This window comes from Globicephala melas, chromosome 5 (genome assembly GCF_963455315.2).
Source record: "Globicephala melas chromosome 5, mGloMel1.2, whole genome shotgun sequence".
In the NCBI taxonomy this organism is placed as follows: domain Eukaryota; kingdom Metazoa; phylum Chordata; class Mammalia; order Artiodactyla; family Delphinidae; genus Globicephala; species Globicephala melas.
Window position 1 is genome coordinate 131,751,943 of NC_083318.1, and position 23,006 is coordinate 131,774,948.

The 23,006-nt window shown below is 44.1% G+C and overlaps 1 protein-coding gene across 7 annotated transcripts in view; it reads left to right on the forward strand.

The window, feature by feature from the left end:
- Positions 1–23,006, forward strand: part of FAM13A (family with sequence similarity 13 member A) — a 356,140-nt gene that overhangs the window by 315,304 nt on the left and 17,830 nt on the right. For all 7 annotated transcript variants that reach the window (XR_009564127.2, XM_060299807.1, XM_060299808.1 and 4 more), the window contains 6 exons: positions 3,844–3,991; positions 13,416–13,629; positions 14,147–14,285; positions 15,278–15,359; positions 16,174–16,394; positions 17,029–17,112. Coding sequence is in view for 6 of the 7 variants with exons in the window: in XM_060299807.1 (XP_060155790.1) it covers positions 3,844–3,991; positions 13,416–13,629; positions 14,147–14,285; positions 15,278–15,359; positions 16,174–16,394; positions 17,029–17,112 (888 nt within the window). In the remaining variant the exon portion in view is untranslated. The remainder of the gene's footprint in view (positions 1–3,843; positions 3,992–13,415; positions 13,630–14,146; positions 14,286–15,277; positions 15,360–16,173; positions 16,395–17,028; positions 17,113–23,006) is intronic.

The following is a 23,006-nucleotide window of genomic DNA, read 5'->3' on the forward strand; positions in this document are numbered from 1 at the left end:
CAGGCCTAAAGCTGCAGCAGGCAAGTGAACGAGCAGCCCCGGGGACCTCTCGGAGCACAGCAGCGCAGCACCGCGTGGGCGGATGTGCCGGTGAGTGAGCCCTGCCCAGTGTGTCCGTGGCTGTGCGAGCTCTTGTGGGTTTGCGTAGGACGCATCCCTCCCTTGCTGTGCAGATCAGCCGGGGGGCCCAGAAGCTCGTGTGAGTTAATACAGGTCTGCGGTGTGAATGACACCCCGTTGCAGATGGTACAGTGCACGTCCTAAGCACGCATAACTGATGGCCCTGACTGGCCTCTGCTTGACTCCAGATACAGTGACCTCTTTGCTCAACACGTACAAGATGACCGTGCCTCAGGGCCTTTGCACCTGCTTTCCTTCTTCCTGGAATGCTCTTCCCACAGAAGAGCATCTCCTTCGTGTCTCTGCTCACACGTCACCTTACTGGAAAGACTGTCCCTGGCCACCCAAGAAAACCACAGGCCGTGGCCCGTACCTCCATCATCCTCCTTACCCTGCTTTGTTTTCTCCATGTCCGTAGCACTACCTGACTTTTTTTTTTTTCTTTATTAACTGTCCCCTTCTTTAAGATTTATTAGGACAGAGACTTGACTTGGGCCACTGAAATTTCTCCAACATCTAAAAAACTGTCAAGCCCATGGAAGGCCCTCAAAAATTATTTCTTAGATGAATGAGTAACTAAATTTTCTCTTTGTATCTCTAGCACCTGACATATCATAGGCAGCCCTGTTATAGGTATATAATATGGGATATATATTCTTATAATTGAATAAACTAGTACAATTTTGACCTGATTCTCTTTGTCAGAATAATAGAGTCCTATCAAGGTTGTCTGTCCCAACATCCTACCCAGGGTGGTAATCGCTCCCTCTCCTGCATTTCTAACGCCCAGACTTGACTTGAACACTGTGAAGGGCAGCTCACCGATTCACAAGGTGGACTGCCGTGGCCTCACACCAAAATTGAGTTTCCAGAGCTTCCCTGAGCATAGTTGCGTGTCTCACACAGAGCCCGGCACAGAGTGGGTGCACCAGCCCACTGTTGTTGAAGGAGTGAGTAAACCCATACGTTCCGGAGGAAAAAACTAAGGAAGAATTTTCTAATTTTAATTTTCTCACTTTGCGGTTGGTGCTAATTTGGATGTGGCAATCATAAAAAGTACACGTTTTCAATTAGCTTGTGTGTTTGCGGAACTGGGGGATTTTATACACGTCACGTCAAGCACTGCAGGACTCTTGAGTGCCCTGAGGGGACACAGGTACCAGGGGGAGCAGAGCCGGTGACTGGTGTAGCAGGGGGTGCCAGCTGCCTGTGAGCCCGGCTTGAGGGCTGTGGGTCTTCCCAGCAGCGTGCGTTCCCGTGCCTGAGGCGTCAGCCTGGAAAACGCACGTTTCTCCAGGATGAGTCAGTTTTTTCAATCCTTCAGTGACTTTCCATTATCTACCACAGGATCAAATCCAAACTTAGCCCAGTATGCAGGGCGTCTGGCAGCCCAGCCGCTTGTCCGACCCCCTCGTCACGTGTGCTAAGGACCGGCACCCAAGCCTCTCGTCTCCTGGGGTCACTGTCCCCCACTCCTGCCCGCCTCTCTGTATGAAGTGCTCTCTGGCCCACGCAGCCCCCAGACGCTGTTGTTGATCCATGATGGGAACACCAGTGGCTCTCTAACCATTTTTCATAATGCGTCTAAGACTCTGCCCCGCCCTGTCGTAGCATGTTGCACCTTGAATTGCAGTTTATATGCCTCCTCTCCCACTCCTCTCTTGAGCATCTTGAGATGTAGCAATATTTCACTCATCTTCCTATGGTGCCTAATAATAATAGAAAGAGGGATCGCTTCCATTTGTGTGGCTCTGCTCCAGGCACCGTGCTAGAGGCCTTTCATACCTTCTCTCAGATCTTCAAAGGAACCTTGCCAGGTTAGTGTTTTCAATGCCGTTTTATAGATTAGGAAATGGAGGCTCAGAGGAGTGAAATGGCTCAGCTAGGGCACCGAGCTGCTAAACGTCAGTCACACTTCAATCCCAGGTCTGCCCGGAGGGAAAACTCATGTCCGCTCCTCTGCTGGTCAGTGGCTTCAAAGATGTTCCTCGTGAAGAAAGTGCTGTACTTACCACATGGAATCATATCTCATGTGCTTCCCTTTTATCTGTCTCTAAGTGTAACAGTTATTAGAGATCTTTATTGACAAAATGTTTATTTGCTCTATGAGGTTCTAACACACACACGCGCGCGCACACACACACACACACACACACACACACGATAGGTGACTAACTGATGCTGTAACTTTTAAAAAGCTGAGCACCAGATTGGGTCATTCAACTCTGTCTACTTAGGATTCAGCTCAGGGAACAAATGATTTTTGTGACATAAATGCATAATCTGTGTGTTTTTTTCCCTACAATAGACAAGCAGAATGTTTAAAGTGTCTTAAAGCCCCAGATTTACTTCGCATTTGCATCTTTCAGTAGCTTATCATGAACTGATTGGTGATATTTCATTTTATCGCAAATGTAAAGAGAATGCTTCATTTCATGGCAATATAGTAGTAAAAGCCCTATCTATTCCCCTGGTGATATCAAAGGAGGGTGAATAGCTATTAAAAGGAGGTGGAAGTCTTAGTACTGCTTTATTTTAAGCATCAGAATATTTCTCATACATTAACAGAATCATTTATGATTTCCAGATGTTTGTTTTTTATTTAATGATGGTATATTTGCGAAAATAAACTTCCGGTTATTCTCAAAGAAAATCTTTTGTACAGATCTGTGCCACTTGAGAATTGTGTTTTGAGGCAACACTTTTATTTGTAATTTTATGAGAGAGGAGAGTATGGCAGTGCTTGGGTTTTACCCGATGCCAGAGGACAAGGTAAAAAAGACTAAATTTCAATGCAGTTTTTTAAACATGAAATCACTTAGTTAAAAGAGCAGCCTTTGGGGGAGAGTCTTCCCATCCCCCAGACATCCTAGCCTGGTGTGCGCGCCACCAATAAACAAAACCAAGGAAACAAGCCACAGTTGCATATTTGTAAGGTATAAATTATGCATCTCTGACTTGCCAGCTCTTGCCTTTTTACTTAAAAAAAAAAAAGTCGTGCTCCCTGTGTGATTTTGGCTCATTTCCAGAATGTGTATTCCTTACCGCTTAGCTGCTAGCTGCGACACCAGACCCCCTTGCCGTCTGAATTTGCGCAACAGTGCATACCCAGAGCTCCTCCATAAATAGTCTGTTCTCCCCACACTCGAGGCAAAAACAACCACAGGAAATCTGGGAATGTGCAGCTAGCCCCGCTTAATGGATCTCAGCCTGCAGGGCCAGCAGGAGAGCACACGTGTACACAGCCTCCGCTCCTGGCCCTGCAGCACTGTTTACCTAAGGGGCAAGGAAGTCTGCGTGCAGGAGACACCATGTTGCTGCTGCAGCCTTGGCGACGGCACTAGCTGAGTTTTGGCTTTTCGTTTACAGTCTGGAGAGCCGTCCTCCTTTAAGGAAACACAAACTCCTTTTCCCTCCTTCCTGGCCCCAGTCAGTAATCATCCAGACTGTCAGCTGCCAGCAGTTATCAGGAAGAGCAGCCGCAGAAAGCATCTTGTCTTTCTTCCAGAAGCAAAGTTAAAGGAGCGCAGACGGATGGTCGCTTTTTGCATGCAAGTGGCCAGCTAGCATCCAGGGGGCATCAACCTATGATTTCGGTTTCCGTGCCGGGGACATCAGCAGCTGTGGCTTGGGAGGTTTCACCCAGCAGGAGTGGAATTGCTGCAGACGTGTGGGGGTTTTGATGAGCAGTAAAGATTTGGGGACGTTGTGCTGTTATTGCAGGACCCCACCATGAAGATCCAGGAGCGTCCCAGCCTACCTGACAGCAAGCTGCAGAGGGCCCCAAATGCTGATGACCAGCAAGAGAGCTTTGTCTCCGGAGTGCCGGAGCTGGACCTGACTGCATTGTGCGATGAGAAGAGCTGGGAAGGTAAGGTCGTCTGCTGTTTGGATGATTTAATAGTGGAAAAGCATATGTAAATTAGCAGAAAGGAGAACCATGTTGGATGTGTGGGTGAGAGCGAGAGCTGTGTGTGCAGAAGTAAACCACATTTCTAAATGACTGAAAATCCTTCCCCTGACATAGGAATGTGTCACGTTCAGTGTTGCCAAGAGTAACTGCAATCTGTGAAAGAAAATGTGCTTATCCTTTATTATAGTGTCACCTTGCAGTCCTTTTTTTTTTTTTTTTCCCTCATTTTGACTCTCCAGGGGTGCTGATGTGTGAGTGCCTTTTTCCCTCTAGGAGTACAAGCTGAGTAATAGGGAACTGGTGTGCGTTTAGGGTTTGCTGTCAGTGTAACTGCTTCCCCCTGCTACATGCCCACCATCCACCTCCTTGGCTAAGTCTCCTCCCCATTTTTCAAGATGATTTTGATCTGCTTTGATTCTATGTTTGTTTTTATGGATAGAATTTTTAAATCCAGGTTAGCAAACAAGGAATTTGCTTATCAGGAAAGCACTGAATAAAAGTGCTTCTTCTTGAAAGCCTGTAATACATTGCTTTAGATTGGTTTTTCTACAGACTTTTGACAAAAACGTTAGAAATTTACTTCTGCGGAAGAAGAGGGTATCCTCATCTTGTCAAAACTGTATTTCAGGGAGGATCCTGCAGCAGTTCTGTCAAGCTGCTGTTCTTCCATTTTCCATGTGTCTGCATCCAAACATATCAGTGTGTGTCCAAAATAAGTGCCCATCTGCCTCTAGGCCGTATGTGTGCTTGAAGGCTACAGAGAGGGAGAAATTGTGCTCCTGAGTTCAGAACAGCAGCCTGATTTAACACAATGACTTAGCAGAGAATGACAACTACTAAGAAAATCAGTCTTTTTCAAAAGCACCTGAGTTTCTTGTCTTCTGCCCACCCCTTTTTAACCAAAAAGTATTCATTATGTTAACGATCTTAGATGAAGGGCCAAAAGATGATCTCAAAAGAGCACAAGGTGAAAAATAGTGGCACCCGTGATGCTCCTTGCATCGGGCTTTAGGGAAACAAAATCAAACTGGTTTTTTATTCTAATTTTCCCTCTTTGCAATCTAAGAAACGTGTTCCAGTTCCTTCTGTTGTTGTTTTGTTTTGTTTTCCCATGTCATTAAGCAGTGGATCTGGGATTTTGTCAGATCGTCCCAGCCCATCGTCTGTCCACTGGGGGAAGAATTCCGGGTTTTTTGTTCTGTTTTTAAGCGATCCGTTCCTGGCTGGTGTTCGTTGTTGTTCTTTTGTGTACTTTGAAATAATCAGGTGTGCTTTTCATTCATACATTAAAAACAACCTTACCACCCCACCAAAAAAAAGTCCCATGGTAGCCACTGTCACCCAGATAAAACAAAAACAGTAGCCAAAATCAATGCTATATTTGGGTTTCAGGAATATGGTCTCCTCCTATCATTAACATACAGCTCTAGATAAAAACTAGGACTTTGGGTCAGAATTCAAATTGGCCATATTATCTTGATGATTTATTGAGGAAAGGGGAAGGTAGGTTCTTCCTCCTCCTCCTGAAGTGGACTCAGGTGTTGGATTGTTTTTACTTTGGTTAATCATAAATTTATAGTCTCTTCCAGCACACTTAAAGAGGCTAAATATAACGCTGAAAAATCTCTCCAGAGCGGGTGAAAGCTAACTTATTGTTTCCTTAAAACTATTTCATCACTTAATATAAAGAACTTTCTGCCAGATAAAAAATAAGATGAAGGGATAATATTTTATTATATTTTGTATTGGAAAAGTAGATGAAATTTTTTTTTTTTTGCGGTACGCAGGCCTCTCACTGCTGTGGCCTCTCCCGTTGCGGAGCACAGGCTCCGGACGCGCAGGCTCAGAGGCCATGGCTCACGGGCCCAGCCGCTCCGCGGCATGTGGGATCTTCCCGGACCGGGGCACGAACCCGCGTCCCCTGCATCGGCAGGCAGACTCTCAACCGCTGTGCCACCAGGGAAGCCCCTAGATGAAATTTTTAAAGCTTATGGAGAGAAAGAAATACATTTTACTGTGCTTGGGAATGTGAATTGCGTTACCCATGTAATTTATGAAATAAGTAGTTTTAATGTTTTTTGTTTTTGTTTTTGTTTTGCCGATTACTGCATTTGTCATTGAACTTGCATATCTCAGAAATCTACGTGGATTCATTTCAAGGCTGTTTAGATCATTTGGTTACTGCTTTCACTATATTTATATATATATTCATTTATTTTAAAGGTCCACTTTACATTATAGCAGTAATATAGCTGTAAGTCTAGTCAAAGGAATTTTTGCATAAAGCGTGGCTAAGATGAGAGCAGTCAGTTCAGTCACTGAACTGAACCACTTTTTCTATAGCTTCAGTAAGAAACAAAATGGTGGCTTCCCAGTAAGGAATTAACTTGGCACTAATTTAAACGGTGGATGTGAAACCAGTGCAACAAAATACATAAACAAAAGGAGTAGTTACCGAAACCGTATGAGCCAGTGTCCCTCTATAGGTCTCCGTCACTAGTCTCCAGACCACCATGTAGTGTAACCCCCTCTTTTTGGTTTGCTTATTCTCCATCCCCGAGCCATAGTTCATTCTCATTCCCAGAATATCAGGTGAGACAGTACTTAATGAGCAGCCTGCTGGTACTGTTCTCCGCCGTGTATGCTCCCACGTGGAAATGATGCTCTCTGGCTTCTGGGGCATATGGTATCAGGGAAATAAAAAGAAAAATGAAACTGATAGTAGGTTCCATAGGCTACGTAGAGTGGAACCCTCTCAAAGAGCATGTGGGATCACGGTCTCGTTGTGCTTGTTGACAGATACATAACACATGCTTGATCTTGTTTTTTCTCTACGTGTAGCTATGTAGTAGGGCACATTATTTGATCTGTCCACATGACAGCAACATCATCATCACTCTTGCTAGGGTTTCCGCTCTCCAAAATTAAACGAATACACAAATCAAATGAACTCGTCTTCCTTCTTTAAAGTCCTTGAGAGTTACATAATTAGAATGTTCCTAATCAGCCAGTTCATGTTGATTTCCACCCCTTGTGGAAGGACTGAGATGTAGACACTTGGTTACTCTATTAGATTTGTCCTGGTGAAATCAGCTTTGAAAGAACATTTTTTAAAGGACATAAAATACTTCAGATATCTTATTCATCACTTACTGCTTATCAAAAATAACTGTAGAAAGGAAATTCTCTAAAAAAGAAATGATAGAGAAGCCAGGGATCTTCAAGATCTTACAGTTGAGCCCTCCCATTATACAGCTAAGAAAGCTGAGGCTAAAAAAGGCAACATGATGATTCAAGATCACTGTCTCCCGACTTCCACCCTCTTTCTGAGCAGTGCCGGTTCAGTATCGTGGCAGGCAGCGGACCATGAGGTTAAGAGGCAGACACATCGAGAGTTCAAATCATGGCTCTACCACTTAATCAGCTTTGTGGACAAGGTAGTCAGCCTGTCTCCGTTTGGGCCTCAGCTTCCCCATCTTGTAACAGGTGACACAGTACCTAATAACGTGTAGTAACTATAGTAGTATCTACTTAGTATGTTTTTGCAGGATTAAATGAGCTAACATATGCAGAGTACTCAGCACAGTCCCTTGTTGGGCACTGAGTGAGTGTTAGCTGATGTTGCTTTTTTGTTTGTTTTAACTTTTTATTTTCTTGGAGTGTAGCCGATTAACAATGTTTTGATAGTTTCAGGTGCACAGCAAAGCGACTCAGCCATACATATACATGTATCCACTCTCCCCCAGACTCCCCTCCCAGCCAGGCTGCCGCATAACATTGAGCAGAGTTCCCGGTGCTATACAGTAGGTCCTTGTTGGTTATTCATTTTAAATATAGCAGTGTGTACATGTCAGTCCCAAACTCCCTAACTATCCCTTCCCCCCATCCTTCCCCCCAGTAACCATAAGTTTGTTCTCTAAGTCTGTGAGTCTGTTTCTGTTTTGTAAATAAGTTCACTTGTATCATTTCTTTTTAGATTCCACATATAAGGGATGTCATACGATGTTTCTCTTTCTCTGTCTGACCTACTTCACTCAGTAGGACAAACATGCACCCCAATGTTCATTGCAGCTCTATTTACAATAGCCAAGACATGGAGGCAACCTAAATGTCCATTGACAGAGGAATGGAAAGAGAAGATGTGGTACATATATATATAATGGAATATTACTCGGCCATTAAAAAGAATAAAATAATGCCATTTGCAGATGGCATTATTTTATTAATGATGGACCTAGTTGATGTTATTTCGGATTGATGGTTAGTAAGTTTCCCTCTAACTTTGATAGTTTGCGAGACTATTGGAACAATTTAATAGGACAGCCATTGTTCTAAGATTAAATTTTGGAATTCTAAGGAAAATTTTATGAAAGGCTTCCCCCAGTGAAGACCCCTCACCGGTGGGGCTTCCATGTTTCTGCATCTGGGTTGTGCAGGGACCTCCAGTGCTGCCGAGTAGCCTCCTGGGAAGACAGTGCGACATCACGACGAGTAGGAATGGCTCTAAATAGCATATACATAGGTGGCAATGAGACATGGAAAGCATCAGCTCCCTTAATTCTGTGCAGATTTCTTAGAGATAAATCATCAGTAGTCAGTTTTCTTTGTGTAGTAAATGGATCCAGCCAGCTAAGCAGAGAGGAGCTATGTCCCAGTGATCACGTTAGCATTAGTCAGAGTTGTATTCCCTCTTCCTGCAGTGAATCTCCTTCATTTCCATGTGTGCTGTAAGTGTCTGAACCGGAACTCCCCCAGGATCTCTTCTTTTTTATTACTTAGGTAGCAAGCATGCAGCTTTTATCTCTGTTATTTCTGACCTGCTGTGATGTCAGCTGACCTGGGCGGATTAATTTTTAATAGACGTGCCATACTTAAGTCCAGAGTTCTTTGTGACCAGACACATGGCTAAAACCAAAACCACCGTACCCAGGGAATTCTGGTCCAGATATGAAAACGCTTTTGTTTTATGTGGTCCTTTAAGATGAAAATCCAGTTTGAAGCCTCAACTCTTTTCTCTTTTCCTTTGAATAATTGTCTTGCAACATATTTGTCTGTTTCATTGCTCTAGAATTACTGATTAAAATGTAAAATATTTCCCAAGCCCTCAGTGGGGAATGGTCAGTGAACACAGTCTCAAACTCGCTCTCTAAGCAGGTAGGTAATGCATAGGACATGCTATCACGGACTACAGGGCTGTTCTCGCTTTGTTCTTGTTATTCTATTTGAGCGCCAACTATCAAAACATGAGATAGCCTTGTATTCTTAGATCGCTTCAAACTAAAACAGAGGAATAGTTGGTCTGACTGATTCTTTAGTTATATTGAACTATGTATTACATGTAATTATATAACTCTTTTGAGTAGGAGCCTTAAATTATAAGACTTATAGAATGAAAGAAAGAGAGAAAAAGGAGAGAGAAATCATTTAAACATTTCATATTGCATAGGTGAGAAACTTCTGTTCTATCTGCAGCTAATGATGAAACATGTCTTTTTATTTGGTTAAGGTTGAAATTCTTTTTCTTTTTTTAACATCTTTATTGGAGTATAATTGCTTTACAATGGTGTGTTAGTTTCTGCTTTATAACAAAGTGAATCAGTTATACATATACATATGTTCCCATATCCCCTCCCTCTTGCGTCTCCCTCCCTCCCACCCTCCCTATCCCACCCCTCTAGGTGGTCACAAAGCACCAAACTGATCTCCCTGTGCTATGCGGCTGCTTCCCACTAGCTATCTACCTTACGTTTGGTAGTGTATATATGTCCATGCCTCTCTCTCACTTCGTCCCAGCTTATAAGGTTGAAATACTTAATGGTCTTATTTTTCTCCTTTTTTATTTATTTATTTATTTTTTGGTACGCGGGCCTCTCACTGCTGCGGCCACTCCCGTTGCTGAGCACAGGCTGCAGACGCGCAGGCTCAGCGGCCATGGTCACGGGCCCAGCCGCTCCGCGGCATGTGGGATCCTCCCAGACCGGGGCACGAACCCGCGTCCCCTGCATCGGCAGGTGGACTCCCAACCACTGCGCCACCAGGGAAGCCCTATTTCTCATTTTTAAATAAGTGAATTTCCTAGAGATTATCATACCAAGTGAACTAAGTCAGACAGAGAAAGACAAATGTCCTATGATACCACTAATATGTGGAATCTAGAAAAATGATACAGATGAACTTATTTACAAAACAGAAATAGACTCACAGACATAGAAAACAAACTTATGGTTACCAGAGGGGAAAGGGGATGGGGAGGGATAAATTAGGAGTTGGGGATTAACAGAGACAAACTACTGTATACAAAATAGGTAAACAATTGTAAAGCAATTATACTCCTATAAAGATGTTAAGAAATAATAATAAATAAATAAATGAACAAATAAAATAGATAAACAGCTAGGGCCTTCTGTATAGCACAGGAAACTATATTCAATATCTTATAATAACCTATAATGGAAAAGAATCTAAAAAAGAATATACATGTGTGTGTGTGTGTGTGTGTGTGTGTGTATATGTATACATATATATCTGAATCACCTTACTGTACACCTGAAATTAACACAACATTGTAAACCAACTATACTTCAATTAAAAAATAAACAGAATCATACAGTAAAAGGTAAAAATTTAAAAAGTGAATTCAAGAAACAGTGTCACCCATAAGCTACAATTTCTTTAGCCATGTACTTTATATATACCACTGGTGACACTAGGAAAATGACACATTTTGTCTTCTTGTCAGTGAAGCGATGGGTCAGAATGGAGCCCCAGAAGACAGCTGTGTTAACAAAAGGGCAGTCTGAGGGATGGCCCCATGTTAGTCACAAAGCATCAACAAGCACATGAGTAGTATTTTGTAGTTAACTCAGGATCACTGTATATTTTTTACTGGAGACATGTTTGGTTAATGGTCACAAACACATACTGTCTTTGCAGAAATTTTGGTGCACAGAGACCACAGAGTTCAAGCTCAAAGCAGAGATTAGTTGTAATATTTTTTAAGAGTGATATCTGCTAGATTCAGACAGATTAAAGGGCTTCAGGACCTCAAGTAACACCTTTTCAAACTGAGTTTTGATGAGGAGAAATGTAGACAGCACACCCATGCCAACATCAACATCAGACTTTGTTTAGCTGATGCCCTCTGTCCTCACCAACCACCGAGCCCTTCCCCCAGGGGTTTTGCTCCTTTGCCACTTGGCAGTGAGGTGGTTGCGTGCTGCTTTACTGTTCAAGTCATCTTAACCCTTTCCCTGTCCTGGTTCCATTGATTTTAGTCCTTATAGAAAATTACTCCTGTCTTATGAAATATCATGAAATAGACGATGTCATCTACTCAGCTAAACAGTCCCGTCTTCTGCAGCTTTATACTACATTTTTGTTCTTTTTCTAGGAATTGCTTTCCACTCACCTTCTCCTTCCCTCATACCCCCTCACCTCGCAATCCATTTTCACTCTTTCCTGTTGGCATTTCCAGAGCTGCTCGTATCTGAGCTCTGCCACTTAGGGGGGGCCAGCCAACAGCGTCAGTGCAAACAATGAAACAACTTCTGTTCGTCTCCGGCTTTAGCTGTGTCTATCTACCAGCATATTCTCTGCCACTCTTTAAGACTCGATAGGCAAGACTCTGTCTTTAACATGCTTTCATTTTTCAAAGTATTTATAGTATCATCTGTGTTACCAGATAACTTGGTTGTCTTTAAATTTTGAGAACCTGTGGGCCTCATCCCACATGAGGTTCATTTTTTTAAATTAATGCGCCTAACTCTCCTGCTGTACTGTGGGGTTTAAAATATTTTTAAGACAGCCATCCTTGTCCTTGAAGCACCTGGCACATTCTGAATTGAAGCACTGTCCTGGAGGATAGGAGACTGGGTTTCTAGACCCAACTCTTGTCATTGATTAGGTGTTTGCTCTGGAATTCTTTGGGTTTCAGTGTCCTTATGTGTAATCCGTTGGATTGAATCAGTAGTTCTCAAACCTGACTGCATTTTGGAAGACTTGGGAAGCTTTCTAGAGAGTGTGTGTTTGCGTGTGTGTGTCTCACACATATGTGGACCCTCACCTAAAAATTCTGCCTAATTGGGTGGTGTGAGGACCTGTACGGTAGGAGTTATTCATACTTCTCTCTGTGACCCTAATGTGCAGCCAGCTTTGAAAAGTCACCAGGTTAGATGATGTATGAAGTTTCAACCAGCTTTAATGTTCCGTGATTACAGTATGATCTTTTGAAGTAAAATACTGAGTAAGCACTTGTTGAAGATAATTTTGTAGATTTTAGAAATACTTTGATAGCTGAAGGAGCAATTGTTCCATGATTCAAACTGTGGGAATCCCAGAATTTAAGATCATGGCCAAATTCCAGCCTTGTGTAAATCACAGTATCCACAAGTGTATTTAAAGCGTAATCTTTTCTTGTTCTTTTAATGAAGGAGAGGATTACAAATGAAATACCCAACATCATCTGAGATCTATCCCGAAAATATGTCAGATAGGATTTTTTTAATGAGGAAAGAAATACATTGAGGTGGGTCTTGCAGCGAAGGGAAATCAATATCATCCTATTCCCTCCCAAAATGACAAATCAGGATTTTGTGCTAAGTCTGTTTTTTTTTCAAGGGTGTCTAAAATAATTCATACTGATTTGTCCTTTGTAAGGCTTTCTTTTTTTCTTTTTTGACTAATTTTATGCATGTATCTTACTTTAACTGTAGTCTTAAGTAGCCTCTGAGGTTTCAGGTACAGAGCATGTATTTGAAACATGCTAAATCCTAACGTGCTAAGCAGAAGCGCACAAAACAAGCTTATTGAATGACCTCAATGGAGGCCGTAAACTCCTAAACCGATGGGGTCTCACAAGGTTCACGTGATTCCTTAGTGGTTTCAGTGAGGGATGTCCAGCCATGATGCCAAACCACTCCCTCCCAGGCACACGTGAGTTTCTCTTCCATAACACCCTCCGATGGAGAAGTTACCAACAGGGATCTGTGGGGAAAGTTGGAAGCACGCACTGTTCCTCAGGGCAGCCCTAGCACATTCTCTTTTGAAGGCAAGTGAGGGTGGAGACAGAGGGTAGATGATGGCTGTCAGTTAGATTTGCCGATTCCGGTCAGGGCATAGTGTCCCGAGTTACAGCCTTCCATCTAAAATGTGAAGCTGGGAATTCCCCGGTGGTCCAGTGGTTAGAACTCTGCGCTTCCACTGCAGGGGGCACGGGTTCTATCTCTGGTTGGGGAGCTAAGAACCTGTAAGCCTTGCAGCACAGCCAAACGAAAACTAAACAAATAAATAAAATGTGCCTCCCGAGTTCAGTTCCTCCTGATGCATTCAGAAAACAAGCGTGCTCTGAAGAACCATTTGGCCTCTTACCCTTGTTCTTTTCCAGAGCCCACCCCGGCTTTCTCCTCGTGGCAGCAGGAGAGTGTACACGCTGACGAAGCACGCCTCTCCCCGCAGGCAGGGCGCCTGATTCGGCAGCTCCTGGATGAGGACAGCGGCCCCATGCTCTCTCCCCGCTTCTACGCTTACGGGCAGAGCAGGCAGTACCTGGACGACACGGAAGTGCCCCCGTCTCCCCCCAATTCCCATCCTTTCATGAGGTGTGTTTCTTTATGTCGCAGATGCGCAAAGGTACCATCCCTGTAACGTTAGAAGACCTAGGAATGTTGCTGATGGCTAGTAGTTTTTTTAATTAAGTCGTACGTAGATGGAGGAACATATTTGAGACTCTCCATCCTAGTGCACACCCTCTGTTGTAATTTTTCACTTGACCTGTGGCCCAACGACAGCATCATCAGCTGCGTCTCCATCAGCCCCTCCTTTCCAGAGCTCTCTCATATTTAACCATGAGGTCCACTGTGCACATGTCAGTCCTAGCTTCGCCGAATGTAAAGGTGAGCTGGAGAAGACTGGACCTATGGCAAAGGCAGGACATGCAGAGCTCAAGGTCACAACAGGAATTAGCAGTCAGCTTTCTTTTATTCGAGAGGATAAACGCGGTGTGGACGGTCCCGCCCACCCCTGTCTACCCCATCCTTCATCCCTCATCCCCAGAGCCCCTCCCAGCAGGTGGTGACTGTTCCTAGGGAAGCTGACCCCGCCCTGTGTCCCTCACAGGCGACGCAGCTCCTCTCTGGGCTCCTATGACGATGGGCAAGAGGACCTGACACCTGCGCAGCTCACGCGAAGGATTCAGAGCCTGAAAAAGAAGATCCGAAAGTTTGAAGACAGATTCGAAGAAGAGCGGAAGTACAGGGTGAGCGTCCTCGCCGGCTTCCCTCCGTCCCCCGCCTCCCTCGACGAGATGTATCTGAGTGTCAGCAAGTCAGAGAAGTGGTAAAGGGGAAGGGAAATTTCTAGGGAATCTCAAAACAAAAAGGCACTAAGCACTGGGTAATAAACCCTGATAAACCCCAGACACCATGTATCAGCAAATTCCTTGCACGGGTGTATCCTTACAAAGGAACGGAATGCTTTCCTCAACGTCTTGCAAATTGATCAGTGAACAGGGACGGGAAAAATCATTAAATGAAGTATTTCGCTTGCCTAAAACGTAATTCAAGATTATCCTCTAAAATTTTATTAGTACTGACCTCATTCTACTCTCAGCTCTATCCTTAGTATTTCTCACAAGAGTGGCAAAAAAGGCATTTTTCGTGGTGTTTGTAGTGTAAAATATCGTATACCCCTCTGCTTTCTATCCTGTTAGCCTGACAGGTTGAACCCTACAGATAAAGGAAAAGAGGCCATGGGCCTCATAGAAGTCCATGATCATAAAAATCCAGAATTTTGCCTCTGAGGAATTCTTTGAAAGCATCAAAAATAACCAGATAGGGCTTCCCTGGTGGCGCAGTGGTTGAGAGTCCGCCTGCCGATGCAGGGGACACGGGTTCGTGCCCCGGTCCGGGAAGATCCCACATGCCGCGGAGCGGCTGGGCCCGTGAGCCATGGCCGCTGGGCCTGCGCGTCCAGAGCCTGTGCTCTGCAACGGGAGAGGCCACAGCAGTGAGAGCCCCACGTACCGCAAAAAAAAAAAAAATAACCAGATAGTATTAAAAAATAAACAAACAACCAGATATAAAGAAGGATAATGGAATCACACCTGTGAAGTTGCTCTGATTAATCACGGTTCATTTATTGTTCCAGTGGAACTCAACTTTTCCTTCCTGTTTAAAACAAACTGATTATCAAACTCTTGTTTTTCCTGCCCCAATTCCAAAACATTTACTCAAGATTTCCTTTTCTCAGCCTTCCCACAGCGACAAAGCAGCCAATCCGGAGGTTCTGAAATGGACAAACGACCTTGCCAAATTCCGGAAACAACTTAAAGGTAGGTAAAGCTCTAGACCTACGGTGTGGTCTCCGGAGAACAAGCCAGGTGCAGGAGCTGCGACCTCACCACGTGCTGAGCGCCCCTCGCTGCTAAAATATTCCAGGAAAGACAAGTTCCTTGAAGCTGCTTCCCAGGGCTCTACGTGTTCAGGGCACACTTTCTCCATGTCTTCCCATGGCCTCAATCACGGGGGAGCCCAGATCAGCTAAGATGCAAATTCGGCAGCATAGTTTTTACTTCCCTAAATCACTAATATAAGGATGATGGTTTCAATTCGAAGTACCTGTTTAATCCAAGGCTTTATTTGCTCTGGAATTAAGACATAGAACACAGATGGATATGAGAAGGATTTGGTCCCTGTCCCTCAAAGCGCTTGCTGTCTTTTAGGACACAGAGTCATATACACAATAGAATAGAATACAAAGTGAAAATAATTCCAAAATGAGGTCTGTACGTCATACAGAAAAAGTTGGCCAGCACTTGGGCGCTACATCTGCAAATACCTGTAAACGCTAAGGGAATCAGTGTAGGAAGACATCCGCCTCATTCTGAGAACAGCCAACAGGTTGGTGTGGCTAAGCATGGCTGTTAAAGAACTAAAACTTTCTCAGGAATTAGGGTTAGGAAATCATACCAGAGAATCCAGGAAGACGTTATCATTTTTCTTGGGTTTAACGCAATAACCCAGGGATTTTGACTTTCTGGGGGAAAAAAAGACAAGGCTAAGCAGTCGTCAACAGCATAGAGAAACAATCTGGGTTCAGCAGACGTCAGTTCCCATACATCTCCACCCCCAAACCTTTTCTCCTAGAGTCAAAACTGAAGATATCGGAAGAGGACCTGAGCCCCAGGATGCGGCAGCGAAGCAATACTCTGCCCAAGAGTTTCGGCTCCCAGCTTGAGAAGGAAGACGAGAAGAAGCAGGAGCTGGCAGACAAGGCCTTAAAGCCTAGCGTCGAAGCCACGCTGGAGTCCATCCAAAGGAAGCTCCAGGAGAAGCGGGTGGAAACCAGCCGTCCTGAGGACATTAAGGTGTGCTTCTCTGAAGGCCCCGAGCCGACCGCTAATCCTGAAGCATTCCAGTCAGCGTGGTAGGATGGCAGGGCCCGTCCCAGGGTCCCAATGGGAAGGGGGGTAGAGCGGCACCTTCTTAAACCTCCCGCACTCTGAGACGTCCAGAGAAGCAGATAAAACAAACTCAGAGTGTTTTAACTGTAGGGACTTTGGGTTTGGACTGCAGACTGAAAGCAGGAAACCCTGTTGTACAGATTGAAGAATGGACTTGTTTCAGTTAATAGACAGCGTGGTGACTCTCTGAGGAGTAGAGACAAGCCTTTGGGATTGTGTGTCCTGTAACTGTAGTCATTGCCGGAGCCGGTAAGCTGAGCCCCATGTGCCTTGCAGCCTTGTTTACCTCAGTCCAACGTGCCTTTGCCCACGGCATGGGAGATAGGAGTACTCACAGGTGACGATTCTGCTGTGCTGTCTGTGTTTCCAGTAAGACACCAGGAATAGCTAATTCCTAGCTTTGGATCGAGCTAGGGAGGGCTGTTGGATAAACATTCTTTGTAACCTTACCGTGGGAAATTTGTTTAACTAAATAAAGAAGTCGGGACGTTCACAAATGTTTTCCCCTTTCTCATTTTCTGTCCTTGTGTTTATACAGGATATGACCAAAGACCAGATTGCTAATGAGAAAGTGGCCCTGCAGAAAGCTCTGTTATATTATGAAAGCATTCATGGACGGCCGGTACGTGAATGCACGGAATTTGCTGATTGGGGTAAACTACCTGGCTTTAGAAGGGGATCTTCTACGTTCAGTATTTTGCAGATGAGGTTCCCCAATGTTTAAAATACTCTGTATTTTCACCAGAAGTAAGCTTTCGGAAGGCTACACCAATGATACGAGTTCCACTCTCTAGTAGGTGCTAAATTTCAAAAAGCTCCAAAGAAAAATCAGTTTGCAACTAAAATGTAGTCACTTGTGTCCTGCTTCGAGGGGAAGATGGTGGTGGGGGACATAAATCGGTGCACAGAGCCCTAGAGTGAGGAGACATGCCTGCCCCTCTCTCTGCCCCCATAAAGCTGTCATCGCCGGCTCTAGGCGTTCTTATCCATAAAAGGAAGGTGCTAAACGAGAATGATCTGCCCTAAAATTCAGTTTCTCTGCAATGCTGTTTGCAACCTGTGTTTGTAGAGAAGTTCTAGCTGCCATCGAGAACCAAAAGTGTGAGGAATCCGAGATGCATCTTTGGAAGCATTTGAGACCATTTGTTCTTCAGCAAGAGTGTTTATTGACTGTTTGTTGTTAGTCCTGGGGGAGAGAGCGGCATGACAGCTTCTGCTTTATTCCTTAGGGAACTCGTAATGGATCGCCTAGTCAGTGACTCTTAGTAACCTCCTGTTAAGAATGTTGTCAAGAACCCAGCAAGACGCGTTCTTAAGAGCAGGTGTTTATGTTCACAGATGGATTTTTATACCACCAAAATGCATAGATCTCTTTTCCAATCTCAGCCATAGCTTTGTAACGGAGAGAGTCTTTTCATCCGAAATATGCTCTTTTAGATGAAGAAACTTCGAGAATAATGCACTAGCCTCTCAGATCTGTGAGGGCAGGGGTTCTGGGTTTTGTTTACCTAATGGTGAACCTGGCCCTCAGCAGCTAGCACAAGACCTGACACGGGGCATGTGCCCAATAAACTATCTGTTGAATGATCCTCCGTGGTATTTTGGTTCTGAATTTATTAGGTTTAAATTACAACAAAAAACAAAAAAAAAAACTGGAGCTGATGATGACTGATGTTGCTGGCCTGTCCCTGCAGTGGAAAAATACTGGTGCTCTGGGATAATGGTCATGTTTCAAGCCAAGTTTTGTTTTGGATCTTTTAAAGGCGTTGAGCGAAATAGTCAATGCTCCGGAGCTCTCCTACATCGTGAAACTTTGTCGTTCTCTTCTGGGGTATTCAAAGCTTGTAGAGATGCAACTAAACTTCTTCTAACAGAGAGAAACCCCTTCTCCACTAAAGGGCTGTCCTCACGGCCACCAGGCAGGCCTCCATGAGGGAGGTGGGACTTAGGTATCTTCCTTCTTTCCATCGTGTGGATTCAGGTTATGACGTTGACAGACTCCTTCAAAGACTTCCTTGCCTGAGGCCCGAGATCTCTCCGCTGAACACTGGTCTTTACCTTACTGTCAGTGCAGGGGTTTGTGTGCCATGGTACTTGTTGCTCCGAGCTGGGCACAGTGTCTCTCATTCTGCCTGGACTGTGGCAGCATGCAGGCGGTAGGATCAGCAGACCTAGATGCAAACCTCCGCCCTGCTGACTCCGGCTCCGTGACTCGGCTGCTTAGGTAACTCTCAGAGCCTCAGTGTTTTGTCTTTATAATAGATGTCTGTTATAGGTTGTCATGGAGATTAAATGACATTACACACACACACACACACACACACACACACACACACACACTTACCTGTAGGCTGTCTGGCATTGAGGAAGTAGGGCAGAGTGGCTTTGGGGAGAGATGGGTGGGATTCCTCAGTAAATGGTAGGTTTCACTTCTGGTACAATTACATGTTCTGCCTTCTGCTGTCTATTTCTTATTAAATGATTGAATCAGGAGAAATGCACATGTTTTAGCACTCTTATCATTAGGAATCTGAACTATTAATTCGTGGTCCTTTCTTTCATCGTTATTTTATTTTATTTTATTTTGTTTTGTTTTTTGTTTTTTTTTTTTTGCGGTACGCGGGCCTCTCACTGTCGTGGCCTCTCCCGTTGCAGAGCACAGGCTCCGGACGCGCAGGCTCAGCGGCCATGGCTTACGGGCCCAGCCGCTCCACGGCATGGGGGATCTTCCCGACCGGGGCACGAACCCGTGTCCCCTGCATCGGCAGGCGGACTCTTACCACTGCGCCACCAGGGAAGCCCCCATCATTCTTTTAGATGAAGGAAGCACACTTCTGGGATCTGAATTCTAGCATCTCATGGGGCAGGGGACAGATGCTCTAGGAAGTTCAAGTGTCATTGATTCCTGTTCCTGAGTCGGGCTTTCTGCCTGTCTCTGGAACATGATACTCCAGCCTCCTCAGGAAAAGCAGAGTTCACTTGATATCTGGCCAGTCTGAAAATCAAAGAGTGAACTTTTCATTCTTAGATCTGTGATGTTGCCGCGGACCCTGGACTTATAAATACGAAAAATACATATACTTCCAGAGCTAAAACATCATTGAACATTTGTTGTTAGTCCTGGGGGAGAGAGTAGCATGACAGCTTCTGCTCTATTCCTTAGGGAACTCGTAATCAGATCGCCTAGTCAGTGACTCTTAGTAACCTTCTGTTAAGAATGTTGTCAAGAACCCAGCAAGACACGTTCTTAAGAGCAGGTGTAAGGCAGCATGAAGTTTATGTTCACAGATGGATTTTTATACCGCCAAAATGCATAGATCTCTTTTCCAGTCTCAGCCATAGCTTTGTAATGGAGAGAGTCTTTTCATCCGAAATATGCTCTTTTAGATGAAGAAACTTCGAGAATAATGCACTAGACTCTCAGATCTGTGAGGGCAGGGATCCCAAACCCCGAGTTTTTTAGAAAAGCAGATGCTTAGCGCCTGATGGTTTTTTGCTGAGTCTACAGATTCTGATATAAAAGGACACTAACAGTCAAAATCACAGGCCACGTGTGCTGCTTCTGTACACGTTTTAACAAGGCTGTTTGCTCTAACGGGACACCCTCCAGACAGACCGACACATGTAAGGAAAACAAAAACACGCTCATCTACACACTGGCACATAATTCCCTATGAATTATTATTGAAGTGTGTCCTTTTCAACATTTGAGGGTCTCATCAGAAGACCACGTCACAGAAGTCCAACAGACAGCTGCAGCTCCCTGTGTTACCTTGTTTACGGACCCCGATGTTGGTGGAGGGGAGAGACTGGGTGGCTTGCTCACAGCTTCTGGGTTCTCACTGATATATTTTAATCTTTTGTTTAAAAAACCGGGGAACTAACAGGACCCTAAAGGCACCATGTTCGAATTTAAATGCAAATTCTAAAGCCACATATAAATACTAACATTTGTTTATCTGCTGTTTGGGATTATTTGATCTGATCTTTGCCCAGCCAGCCTAGCATTGTCACCTGATAGTAAAGAAGAGCGGGTCACCGTTTTCCGAATCAACGGGCCAAGAATGCGGCCGTTATAAGAATGCATCTCATCTGTCTTTTCCCACTAGCGGTTTTATGACTCAGAGACACCCCTCCACACACAGATTCAGACCATTTTTTGTTTTACTAAGGAGATTTGATATATTTTTCTGAGACTTATAGCGCAAACCAAATAGGATAGTAAGAGACCAGTGGATGGAGATTTCGTTCCATCAAAAGCAAAGGTTGAGTGGAAGGTGCTGCCTTCACCCGTTAGATCTTCATAGCTAGATGTTCATGCTGTCTTGATTTGGGTGTAAACGTGTATCTTAGGCTTAACCCTATTTCCGCACATTGAAAGCCACTCAGAGCTGCCACTTAAATGAAAATTTAAATAAAGGCTTGAAGCAAGAAGAGGGAGGGGCTTCCCTGGTGGCGCAGTGGTTGAGAGTCCACCTGCCGATGCAGGGGACATGGGTTCGTGCCCCGGTCCGGGAAGATCCCACATGCCGCGGAGCGGCTGGGCCCGTGAGCCATGGCCGCTGAGCCTGCGCGTCCGGAGCCTGTGCTCTGCAACGGGAGAGGCCACAACAGTGACAAGACTGTGTACCACAAAAAAAAAGAGGAGGGAAAGTATGTTGAAAAGACAATATACTATAAGCTTGGCCTAAAGTCATTTTTAAGCAATTATGGATCATAACGATTTTCTAATTTGAATTCTGCAGTTTACCAGTCAAGAAACCGAGACTCAACCTCACTGGCTCATTCAAAGGGCTATTCTTGGTTAGGAGTGGAATCCCTGAGCAGCTGATGACTCGAGAATAAGAGATGGCAAACTTCCAAACAGTTTGCCCCTGGTCGACTTAATATCGGCGGCCCTTTTTTTAACGGTTTAACCAAGGTGCTGCTTTGTTTTTCTAACTCTGGGTTAGATTTTGGCTCTGCTCACAAGTCCAGCAGCGGTAATTACAGAAGACGTGGCTTTACGAAGCGTGAAAGTTGTCTTGACCTTTGGTATCACCAGGCCTCTGGCTTCAGACATTTATCATGGAAATAATCCTGGTGTACATCAAGTAGTATTCTTTCCATCACCTCAGACCTAAAGATCATGGACATTTTTGGTGTTTAGCTACTTCCATCACACGCCAGCATTAACTTCGGTCAAATCATGATGAGTTTTGACTCTCCAGAGTCAACCACTGGATCTCATCAGATCTCTCACAGGTGATTAGTTCTGAGGGTCATTCATTTGTAAAATGAGCAATTCATAGAAAGTCTAAACAGCAGCGTTACAAGCCACATGTAAGCCAGCTTATCCTCTTCATCTGCTCTAACTAGAAAATTAGGTTTTCCAACAAAGAGTTAGAAAGGACATTGATTCTGTCACATTTGCCACGTCTGGCTGATTTTAGCATTAAGTCTCCTTCCAAAATCCAAAGTCTCCTTTTATAATCCAAAGATGTTTCTACAGTTGACCCTTGAATAATTCGGGAGTTAGGCATTGTTCAACCCTCCGCATAGTTGAAAATCTGAGTATAACTTAGAGCCGGCCCTCTGTATCCATGGTTCCACCATATCTGAGGCTCCGAATCCGTGGAGGCAACCATGTAGTAGACGGTGTAGTAATGTAGTATTTACTATTGAAAAAAGTCCGCGTGTGAGTGAACCCGTGTAGTTCAAACCCATTTTGTTCTACGGTCAGATGTAGTAATAGGATGCTAGTCCGCAATGGGGAAATGTTGGCTACTTATTAGTCTTATTTTTCGCACGTCTTTTGGTCACTAAACATCTGTGACCAAAAGACGTGGTCTTTTATCTTACATAATCTTACATCTTACATAATATTTGTCATGGGTTGAAAATTAGGATGTGCCTTAATCTCATCTGCAATACATTTAATGAATACATCTTGTAGTAAAAAACAAAAATCGTTTCATGTGTTCCAGTACTAAATTTTGTCGTTTTACATGTGAGGTTGTACAAGTCATTTATTTCTATTCCTCACACTTATTTGTGGCTACTGTTGAGCTTCTGTTGAAGCTCAACATGAATACAGAAAAGAGCCTGAATTATAAATATATACGTTGATGAGTTTTCACAAAGTAGACAAATCCACGTAACCAACATCCTGATCAAGAAATAAAATGTGGCCTGCCCTCTGGAAGCCCTTCTCATGTCCCCTTCCAGTCAATACCATGACCTTCCACCCCACCCACAAGAGCCATTCTCTTGACTTCTAACATGATACAGTTGATTTGCTTATTTTTGAACTTCGTATAATTAGAAGTTTACAGTATGTATTCTCAGGTGTCTGGCTTGTTTTCCTTGGCTTCATTTTTGTGAGGTTAATCCATGATGTTGCCTATAGTTGTGTCCATTCATGTTCATGGCTGTGTAGTATTCAGTTTTGGAACTTACTTGTTCTACTCTTGGGCATATGGATGGTTTCCAGTTTGGGGTTCTTATAAATAGTGCTGTTACGAACATTCTTATGAA